The following is an 11,745-nucleotide window of genomic DNA, read 5'->3' as shown; positions in this document are numbered from 1 at the left end:
CAGAGTTACATTGTACTTTGCTCAAAAACTGCACGCGTTCATGTAGAACTTTGTTATCTCACTTTTTAGATTAGAATCAATCTAAACATCAGGTCTTAGACAGAGAAGACAGGGGGCTAACACCTTCAACATATTGTCTAGCTATCACCATTGTTAACAGATAACCTGAGAATGCAAAACTTTAAAAAAAGGGTTTTGTGATTTACACATGAACGAAGTGAAACTATCACTGTATTCTATCAGATGAAAGGCTTAACAGACAATCAATTTTTCAATGTATAATTTCAGTTACATCACACTGTAAATTTTTGCTATAAATTCTGTGTTACGATCGAGCCCTCCACTATCACCTGATGAAGGAGTGTCGCTCCAAAAGCTAGTGTGCTTCCAATTAAACCTGTTGGACTATAACCTGGTGTTGTATAATATTTAACCTCATATTCTATGGCATCGAGCTTACTGACCTCATTACAATCACGACAACTGTAAACTAGCAAATATAATCACTCTATTCAAGAAGAAGGGGGTGAGGCAGAAAATAGGAAACAATAGGCTGAGTTCTGGAAGGTGTTAGAATCAATGAATAAGGAGATTATAGAGATCAGTCAAAAGGGCACTTAGAAAAACTCAAAGTAATTGAGAAGAGCCATTATGGTTTTATCAAAGAGAGATTGTATTTAACCAATTACAGTTATTGAAGGATTAACATGCATTGTGGTTAAAGAGGACCCTGTGGATCTATTGCACTTCAATTCCAAGTTTTGGTGAGGTGCCATGTCAAAGGTTATTGTGGAAAATAAAATCTCATGGTATCAAGGTAGCTTATAAGCAGGGATAGAAATTTGGCTGTCAGCCAGAAAACTGAGAATGTGTAATTGGACTTTTGTATGATTAGGAGAAAGTGAAGACTGCAGATGCTAGAGATCAGAGTGTCGCATTGGAATGGCACACAGGACAGGTAGCATCTGAGGAGCAGGTGAATTGACATTTCAGGCATAGGCCCTTCATCAGGAAGGGCTTATGCCCGAAACATTGATTCTCCAGCTCCTAGGATGCTAACTGACCTGTGCTTTTCCAGTGCCACAGTCTTTGTATGAGTAGCAGGATGTGATGAATGGACGGCAACATGGATCTGCTGGGGACTCAGCAGTTTATGATTTATAACAATGACTTAGATGAGGGGAAAAAAGGCATGCTTTCTAAATTTGCTGAGTATATTCTGATAGACAGGAAAGTATGTTGTGACGAAGACATGAGGTTGCAGACAGATATAGATAAATTGAGTGAGTGTGCAAAAATCTGGCAGAAGGATATAATGTGGGAAAACGTGAAGTTGTTCATTTTGGAAGGAAGATTGTAAAAGTAGAGTATGACTTAAAATCGAAAACAACCATGGAATTTCAAAGAGCAAAGGGATTTAGATTGTATTGTGCACGAGTCACAAAAAGTTAGTGTGCAGGTACAGTACGTAATCAAGAAAATGAATAGGATGCTGTCATTCAGAATTGAACATAAAGTATATAATATATGAGTTTCTATGCAGCGTGGAGGAAGTTTGAGGTGCTTTTCAGGTGAGATGTAAAACTAAAGTCCCTTATGCCTTTTCAGATGGGTGTGACCATGTAGTAATCATTAGAAATGAAGATCTCTTCATGTGGGGCAATCGAGAATGAGAGGTCATACTTTTAGGATAAAGGTTTAAAATAAGGGTTTTAGGATAAGGGTTTAGTAGATTTAAAATAGAGCTGAAAATAAATTACTTCTATCAAAGGGTCGCGAATCTGTGGAATTCGCTTCCCCAGAATCCAATGAATGTCAGGATATTGAGTAAATTTAAGGAGCAGATAAACATTTTTAATTAGTAATGAATTGAAGGGAGTGGGCACGAAAGTGGAGTTCAGGCTGAGATGCGACTAGTCATGATCGTATAAAATGGCAGAGCCAACTCAAGCTGAAGTTCTGTAAGTTCTGAGGAAGGGTCACCAGACCCAAAACATTAACTCTGATTTCTCCCCACAGATGTTGCCAAACTCACTTAGTTTTTCCAGCAATTTCTGGTTTTGTTTCAGATTTTCAGCATCCGCAGTTCTTTAAGATTTTTTCTTGGCTTTAAGAGGCGTATTTTGCCCTTTTTTTTTAAGTGAAGAGAGGTTGATACAGAGGCAGTGAGCAATCTGTTAAGAGCTAATAAAGTAAGCAGCTTGTGAGACCTTGAGGGTTTTTTTCAAGTTTGAACAATAGAAGCAGCCTGAATGGGTGGAGTCAGGCTTCCACAGAATCAGGGTTTTAATTTAACTTCTAGCAGTTGTCGGGGTTTTTTGGAAGCTGTTTGTGAAAGCTGCTACTTCTCTCTGTCTTTGCTACAGCTAAAAGCTTGAGTTCTCTTTGCCAGAATCACATGTGAGACCATCTGTTTTACTGACTTTGGCCTTGCCAAGGGTGTTGCTATATTGAAATAGTTGCTATTTAATAATTAAATTATCTCTGATTCTGTTAAGTTTTCCAAAAAGGTTGAAGTTAGACCAGTTCTTCTTTCCTTTGCTTGTATATGAACTGAGTCATAGAGATGTACAGCACAGAAACAGACTCTTCAGCCCAACCCATTCATGCTGACCAGATATCCTGGATTACTTAATCTAGTCACATTTTCAGCACTTGGCTCATATCCCTCTACACCCTTCCTATTTAAATACCTATCCAGATGTTTGTTAAATGTTGTAACTGTACCAGCCTCCACCACTTCCTCTGACACCTCATTCCACACACGCACCACCCTCTGGATGAAAACGTTACCCTTTAGGTACCTTTTAAATCTTTCCCCTCTCACCCTAACCCCATGCCCTCTATTTCTGCTCTCCCCCAACCCAGACCTTGTCTAATTACCCTATCCATGCCCCTCATGATTTTATAAACCTCTGTAAGGTCATCCCTCAACCACTAACACTGCAGGGAAAACAGCCCCAGCCTATACAGCCTCTCCCTATAGCTCAAACCCTTCAACCCTGGCAATATCCTTGTAAATCTTTTCTCAACCCTTTCAAGTTTCACAACATCCTTCCTATAACAGGGAGACCAGAATTGAACACAGTTTTCCAAATGTAGCCTAACCAATATCCTATACCTCCCAACTCCTATATTCAACGCACTCACCAATAAAGGAAAATGTACCAAACCCTTCTTCACTATCCTATCTACCTGTGACTCCACTTTCAAGGAATCATGAACCTGCACTCCAAGGTCTCTTTTCAGCAACACTGTCCAGGACCTTACCATTAAGTGTGTAAGTCCTACCAAAATTTGCTTATCCAAAATGCAGCACTTCACATTGATCAAAATAAACTCCATCAGCCACTCCTCGGCCTATCGGCCCATCTGATCAGTCCCATTGTACTCTGAGATAACCTTCTTCGCTGTCCACTACACCGCCAATTTTGATGCCACCTGTAAATTTATTAACTATACTTCCCATGTTCACATCCAAATCACTTATATAAATGATTTAAAAAAGCGTACAAATGAAGCATGTTTTGCTTAAAGCCAAATAGTGTAACCAATCAAATTACATCTGGAACACGGCACCTTACACTTGCCTTTAAAGAAGAAAATGTTAGGGTCTCGGTCTATGTTTGATCTGGTCCATAACAAAAGATGCTATATAAACGCATGTTGTTTTCTCCCTGACATGTGCTTGAAACTTTGGGAAAGTTTTCAGCATCTTGTCTGTCCCAAGCCAAGAACTGAATCTGTTTTGGATTCCAGCTCATTGACTCTGACCATACCTTCAAACCTGTTTCTGCCCCTTGAGGTCAGTTTTTTTTTAAAAAGCGGGAGTTTTTCCCTGTACTGACAGACTAATCAATGTATAACTAATTGCAGCTATCACCTTCACATGGGATTCTCTGTGCTGTGTTATGATTTGGTGCCATCTTCATGTTCCAATCCTTTGACAATGGAATATTGAGGTGAAGATCGCTAGGTGACTGGAAGTGTAGGAATCACTTGAAAAAAAAACAAGTCTAACATTCTATTTGACTCAACTGTCAATTTTGTCCTGACCCGATTGTATTTGATTCACCCTTTTACGCCTCAGTAGCTGCTGAATTTAGGAAGTTCCAGTCCTCCATTGTTTGCAACTCTTTCCTTAAGGTTTTTTTAACCTGCCCACTGTTTATTTTATTTCTATCTTTCTCCTTTTCTCTCTTTCCCATTCCTTTCCCTTTGTGTCTTTTACTGTTGAAGGCACCAGTTCAAGATTCCAGGAGTGTGAGGCTTGTCCCTTTTCATTCTGTGTTTTCCTAAGTGAGCCTGTTGGGGTTAATGTGTTGGCAGCCTGGGTGGCCTGAAGAATCGTCTTCGAATACAACAGGAAATGGGATTGTGGCTCTTGACAGGAATTTAGGGACTAACTGAACACTAAGCCCCATTCATTTCTCACTGAATCTCCAGCAAGCAGTTCAGAAGAAATGAGTGTCATTGGATTTTTTGTTTATGTTTTAGCAGAATGAAAGATCCTCTGAGGGGGTTGCCTCAGGGATCTTCAAAAGATGGCCTGCAAAAGGGGAGCACAGGAACAGTGACTCTCAATGATATAGAGGATGACAAGGAGAAGGACTCTGAGGTCCCTCCAGAGGTTCCAACAACCGGCAACAGGCGTAACATGTGTGCAGATGACCTTCACAGAGCACGAGTTAAGATGATGAAGAAAAAGAGGTAACTACTGAACAAAAAGCAAACTTGATCTTTTGTTTCTATTCCAGATGGCAATGGTCAAATTTAACACAACCTATAGATTAGATTCCCTACAGTGTGGAAACAGGCCCTGTGAGGCAACAAGTCCACACCAGCCCTCTGAAGAGTAACCCACCCCACTTCTGACTAATGCACCTAACAACTATGAACAATTTAGCATGACCAATTCACCTGACCTGCACATCTTTGGAATGTGGGGGGGAACCCACACAGACACAGGGAGAATGTGCAAACTCCACACAGACAGTTGCCCAAGGCTGGAATCAAACCTGGGACCCTGGTGCTGTGAGGCAGCAGTGTTAACCACTGAACCACCGTGCTGCCCTTTATGGCAGACAGATTTCGAAAGTCCTAGTGTATGTTGAATTGGCTACCCGAAACCTAGGGGCATTGGCATTAAACTGCGTGCGTGTGTGAGAGAAAAAGGGGTGGAAAATGGTTGAGTCAATTTTCCATTCCTTCTGTGGATGCCATAACAGTATGAACTTGAGTGGCACAGTGGGAGTGCCCCTGGTCCAACAAGTTCAATTTCAGCTTGTCCCAGAAATGTGTCATAACATTTGAGAATAGATGATTTCAAAATAATTGTAATTATAAACATGGACTGAGAAACAGGACCTTCACCCAGCTATGAAGTGGACCATGTTGAATGGCCTATTGATGACCCTTCATATAATGAATGGCCAGAAAATCTATGTGGTGCACTTCTTTCAACATAGCCAAGGGGTGGGGAAACATTTGTAGGTAAAAATAATTTCAGTCTTTATTGATTAATGCAATCTCCAGTGCAAGCTAGAGAATTCTCTAATTATTTCTCAACCAATGCAGATACATTTCTTTTCTGTGTAATTTTGAACACCTCTATTAAATCTCTCCTTAATCTTCCCCGCTCAAAGAAGAGCAATCACAGTTTCTCCCTCTCCGCAAAGCTGTTGTGTCTCATACTCGGTCTTATCCTGGTAAACCTCATCTGTATCATATCTCAGGCCTCAAACTTTACATCCTGCCTGAAGTGCAGTGCCCAGGGTTGGTGTGGAAAGGCAGTATATCACAAAGATAGACATATTGGTAACCAATGCTTGGGTGGGGGTAATTTGGCACCAGTCGCATGATGAAATCCCTCTGAGCATTTCTCATCGGAAAGGCTGACCTTGGGATCCACCCATCAGAAACACTCCCCATCGACAGTGCATTCTGAGCTGAATCTTGTCATCCTTTACCAGGACATATGAGCTCCCATAGAATAGGAGAAGGTAGTTTAAAAAAATGTTTCCTTTACTGGTTGTGGCTAGGCCAGCTTTAATTGGTCATTGCTAATTGCCCTAATGGTTAGTAACCATTTTGAGCCAGTGCAGTCCATGTTGCGTATTTACAACTGGAGTGGTGTTGGGGAGGAACTTTTCAGCATTTTGACCTAGTGACAGTGAAGGAACAGTGATGTATTATCAAGTCAGGATAGAGGTTTCTGGCATGGAGGGGAACTTCAGATTGTGGTGTTCCAATGTATCTACTGCCTTTTTCCCTCAATGTGGTGAAGTGCATGAGTTTGGAAGGAGCTTTGACGAGTTGAAACAGTGAACCATTCTGCTACTGAGCATCCATCGGTGGTGAAGAGAGTTAACGTTGAAAGTGGTGAATGAGACACCATTGGCTGCTTTGCACTGATTTGTGTCAAACTTTTTCAGTGTTGTTGTTGTTGTACTCACCCAAGCAAGTGGAGCACATTCCTGCCTTGTTCCTGGAGATGGTGGACAGGCTTTGGGGTGTCGGGAAGTGAGTTACTCACCTCTGACCTGCTTTTGTTGCCACAGTATTTGTATTACTGGCCCAATTTAGTTTCTGATTAGTGGTAACCCACAGAATGTTCACTTAGTGTTCAACAAACTGAGATAGGTTTTGGGAGGAAGAACAGTATTATTTATTAATAAACAATAGACTTTTTACTAGTTGTGACTGTAGTAACATTTTGAACATTAACAAAGGAAGACCTGTGGAAATGAGAGAAAAATTAGGTGCATCCTGTCCCTGCCCCTCACCTCAGACTCTCCAAATCTCCAAACTATTTCTTACACAACCAATGCAAAACCTTCAAGGAAAATTTCGAAACGTTTCTCTCAACCTGAGACAGCAAGTCAGGTTTGCAATTAATGTACAAAATCAGTCACCTGCATTATAACAAAAGAGATGAGGTATCCAGAGGCATATGACTCTGGTGAAGGAATAGCTGTATCTTTGTCCCTGAAACCAGCAATTCTCACAAGAGGAGAATGTTGGAAGAGCAAAAATAATAAATCCCTTGGAGTGATGGAATCTTGAAGGATCAGTGACTAGTTTAAAGAACAGCTGTAGGAACAAAGTTTAAAAAAAAGACAAGGACATTGACAGTTGTGAGGGAAGGATGTTAGCAAATGTGTGATTTATTGAAAGTCACAGTTCCTGACATAACCAGTCAGTATTCTTCATGAAGGCCTTGGTTGTGAGATGCTTGGAATTGTGAAGTATATATATAAAGGATTTGAAAAAATAATTAATTTGTCATTCGAACTCTGTTACATCTTCATTTGAGCTCTGCCTGAATCTGATCATTGGTTTCAAATCACTTTCATGCATCTTGGTTAATCTAATGATCAATAGCTCATACTGTGGGGCATCCCCACAATCAGGTTTCTGAAGAAACTCCGCAGGTCTGATAGGTTCTGTGGAGAAAGAAATGGTTAGCATTTCAAGTCCCGTGACCATTCTTCAGTTCTGACAGACTGACTGAGTTTCTCCAGCAATTTCTGCTTCTATTTCAGAGCTTCAACATCCTCAATTCTTTGTTTTAGAAAATAAATCTTTTCATTCAATTCATCGGTGGCTGAGCAATACTAATCACAGGGTTTAAAGTCTGTAGGTTGGTGGAGAGTAGAGAAGGTAGAAGGAAGTAAGGAATTGAACAGTGATGAGTTGGAGTGAGATATTGGACAGTAAAGTCTTGGTTTTAAAAGGAAAAAGTAAAAGTAATTTTGATCAAGGAACTGAACTAGTGGCTTGGGATTGTAGTGATTTTTATATATGAGGCAGGAAATGTAGGATGGAAAAGAGAGTGAAAACGGAATGAAGGAGAGGAAAGTAATGAAGAAAAGGAAAGAGAAAAAAGACATGAGCCAAATGGGGTGAGTGAGTGGAGTCGCACACCAGAATTCATCCTCGTCACAACAGCAACTGTGGTCTATATGTGTCAATGTACAGAGTTGTGGTCTATTAGATTCCAATTACCAGGTACTTTTAATTATATATTATACAAATGAAGCTAAAATCAAAAACTCCCCTTCTGCTTCCACAACAGCACAGGAATTGGGTATCGGGACAGAATCCAATCTCTCATCTTCTAGTATCCTTTGGAGGAAAAGAAATTTAAATTACTTGCTCCATTCTCCTGTAGTCAGTCACCTTATCAGGTGTTGGCTCACTCATCACAGACTGGAAATTAAAGGAAAACCTGTTCATTTGTCTAACTTCATTTCAGTATCCCTGGAATTATGATACCTGAGGGTAGGAGAGAGATAATGAAAGCAGTTTTCTTTATTGAACCAAAGCTCCTTGTGCATGTGTCTGTCTCTTTGTATCTTTCCTCTTTCAGATGAATATGGATCAATCTTACAAACTGCAAGCAATCCAGTGGTGAGTATCTGCAACTCAAAAGCCTCTACAGTGGCGTCTTCAGTTTCCTCCTTATTGGAAATGCCCCAGCCCCACAATTTCAAATTTGTACCCTGGCCTCATAACTGGAACTTTGCTTACAAAACAGGCTGCACTTGCTGATACCAAGGGACAGTAGAATTAGCAACATCATCTTTCATAAACATAGTGACAAATACCAATTAATGCATACAATATTATAAATGTGTATCAGGTAAGTGAAATAATGTGTTAAAGTAAAATTCTTTCCATTTACTTTTAAAAATGAGCTTAATATTGTATGCATGGACAGTTGGCAACCACTGGTGTCAGCAAACATTGTTCAAGAAAGTCCAACTCAGTAAATGGTTTGTCACGCTCTTGACAGGTAGTTGGGTAAAAGTCTTTTTTCAAAACTGAGCCATGTACACCTGGAAGCTCTTTTGTTTGAATTCATACACGTACTGAATGACCAAGGATTGTAGTCAGGTTGGCAGTAAGGTGATGTTTTAGGTGAAGGGTTAGAGGTAGGAAACAAGGCTTTCTCATAATTAACCAATGGATAAAAGGTCACATAAAAATAAGTGAGACTCTGTAGTGTCTTGCTTCATTCATTAGTATTCTCCTGAAAGCAGTGACACAGATAATGGTGACCAATGGAAACAGATATAAGGTAACTGATAAAAGGAACATTAATGAGATGAGAATATTTTTTGGTATAGCCACTCATTCCAGTCTGGACCCGACCGCATGCAAGGACAGTGGAAGTAGATTCATAATAAAAACCTCTGAAATAGAATTTAATAAATACTTAAAGTGAAAAAAATTGGACAGCTGTGGAAAAGTAACAGGAAGTTATTTGGCTGGTCCTTTCAAACACCCAGTTTGGGCTATATGATCTTCTCTTAAGCTGCAATTTTCGATAATTTTAGATTCCATAAGGATGATGAGTTAATGGAAGATTGTGTCATGGGGAGGGCCCAGTCAGAGCTGAGTTTGAAGTTGCACTCAATTTATCTCCAAGCCGCTTCTGAGTTATGAGCTTCTGATCACGAATGAGAAATGTTTGATTAATTTCCTGATTCCTCTAATCCACACACAGCCCCATTTCCCTTTTCCCCCAATTCAAGAACAGGAAACCTATTGTCCTCCTCCCATATGCCCCTCAGGATGAGATAGATAATTCAACACAGGCCCTGGATTAAATAATGGGGCAAACACTGAAAGTATCTGCATTAAAGTCCCATTGAGTGTGATGTTTATCCATTTCAAATGCCTGATCATTGAATAACATAAGCTGTGTAGCATAGAGGTTATGTTGTTGAGCTGAAAAGGCGGACAGCAAACCCAGCTCTGCTCCAGCTGGCACTAGTGGCCATTTTTGGAACTACATCCAATCACCAGCAAAGATCATCACTGGAGCCAGATGGAAGTTAGTTTGGGAGTGGAGGGTTGATGGGGAGGGAAGTGAGCGCTTTTTGCAGTGTCACTAGAGAGGACTAAGGGGTGTGGGGGCTATGGTGCATTCACTAGAAAACCAATGTGATGGCTAAACTTCAGTGAAGGAGAGGGTGAGGATCCAATCTCCAACTGCTTCATGAAAATGTGTTTTGGAGCAGGAAGAAACCTTTAGTTGGTCATTTCAGTTGGATACTTAAGGGCATTTATTGGCTCAAAGTCTGTTGCTTTCCTTGCCACAGGTAAAGTTACTGTGAGGCTGAGGGAGCAAATGGGAATTAGGAAAAGTGCCCATGGCATTACGTGCAATTTTATATCCATTCCAATGCCATGGAGGGGTAAAATTCAGTTGAGTAGGTCAGGCTTCTAGGCTATTAATGCAGAGATTTCGGTTCAAATCACTTTAGGGCAGCTGAGGAACTTAAATTCAAATAAATAACTTAAATACATAAGGAATTAAAATATGGTATCCTTAAAGGTGACCATGTAAAATCCATGTGGTTCACTAAAGTCTTTTAAGGATGTAATCTGCTATCCTCGCTCAGTATGGCTGATACGTAGCCTTCCTGAAGAAGGGCTCATGCCCGAAACATCGATTCTCCTGTTCCTTGGATGCTGCCTGACCTGCTGTGCTTTTCCAGCAACACATTTTCAGCTCTGATCTCCAGCATCTGCAGTCCTCACTTTCTCCATGGTTGATACGTAATTGACTTTTAACTGCCATCTGAAGTGCCCACCAAACCACGGGGTTGTTTTAGTAAGGCAGCTCACCATCATTGTCTTAAAGGTCATTACAGAAGATAAGTAATGCTGGCCTTGCCATGGATGCATACAGCATTCAGTTAAAAAAAAGTTGGATTATTACTGCTCAGTAATTGCTTTGATTTCACAGTAATTCCACAAAAATAGTAAAATACTGGCTGCAGGAGATCTGTAAAGAAAACTAAAAGTGCCGGAGAAACTCAGCAGGTCTGTCAGCACCAGAGAGAGCCAGAGCTGCGTCTAAATTTGCAGATGATATCTAGTTGGGTGGGATGGTGACCTGTGAGGCAGATGCAGAAATATGGAGTGTGTGAAATAACTGCACAGAGACTGGTATCCTGGCACCAAGTCACCCTTTCTTTACTTGTGCACTATACACTAGCTGTAGCCAGCCAGCTCAGAGTCAGTGTCCTGGACTGAGGAGCTTCTAAATCCCCCATTTCTATTGGTCAACAAGGACTTTCCTGATTGCCCTGGGTTAAAAACACCAGTCAAGGACCTCATAGTCAACAAGGTCCACCTAGTTCCAATCACTGCAGTTTGATCTGGATCAGCTGAGCGAGTGAGCAAATGCATGGTAGATGCAGAATAATGTGGAATCCACTTGACTAGAACAAAACAGGAAGGCAGGTTATTATCTGTATAGCTATAAGTTGAGAGAGGGGAATGTTCAATGAGATCTGGGTGTCTTTGTGCTCCAATTGCTGAAGGTAAGCATGCAGGTACAGCAGGTAGTGAAGAAGGCAAATGATATGTTAGTCTTCATAGCGAGAGGATTCAGGTACAGGAGTAGGTACATCTTGCTGCAATTATAAAGAGCCCTTGGTGAGACCACACCTGGAATATTGTGAGCAGTTTTGGTCTTCCCATCTGAGGAAGGATGCTTTTGCTTTAGATGGAATTCAATAAAGCTTTACCAGACAGATTCCTGGGATGGCAGGGCTGATGCATGAGGTGAGGTTGAATCAGTCAGGATTATATTTGTTGGAGTTCAGAAGAATGATGGGAGATATCATGGAAACCTATCACATTCTAACAGGACTTGACAGGTTAGATGCAGGAAAGATGTTAGTTCAAAATCTGGGATCATAGTCTAAGGAAGCAGAGAAACTATTT

General features: G+C 40.7%; 1 protein-coding gene across 3 annotated transcripts in view; it reads left to right on the top strand.

The window, feature by feature from the left end:
• Positions 1–11,745, top strand: part of LOC122539752 (tubulin polyglutamylase ttll6-like) — an 83,969-nt gene that overhangs the window by 36,294 nt on the left and 35,930 nt on the right. For all 3 annotated transcript variants that reach the window (XM_043674788.1, XM_043674786.1, XM_043674787.1), the window contains exons 2-3: positions 4,498–4,710; positions 8,375–8,412. In XM_043674788.1, coding sequence (XP_043530723.1) covers positions 4,502–4,710; positions 8,375–8,412 — 247 coding nt within the window. In that variant the 5' untranslated portion in view covers positions 4,498–4,501. The remainder of the gene's footprint in view (positions 1–4,497; positions 4,711–8,374; positions 8,413–11,745) is intronic.

The sequence above is a fragment of the Chiloscyllium plagiosum genome, chromosome 33 (genome assembly GCF_004010195.1).
Source record: "Chiloscyllium plagiosum isolate BGI_BamShark_2017 chromosome 33, ASM401019v2, whole genome shotgun sequence".
NCBI classification, from domain to species: domain Eukaryota; kingdom Metazoa; phylum Chordata; class Chondrichthyes; order Orectolobiformes; family Hemiscylliidae; genus Chiloscyllium; species Chiloscyllium plagiosum.
The sequence above is the reverse complement of the archived record's forward strand: the minus strand, read 5'-3'. Positions and strand labels throughout refer to the sequence as shown.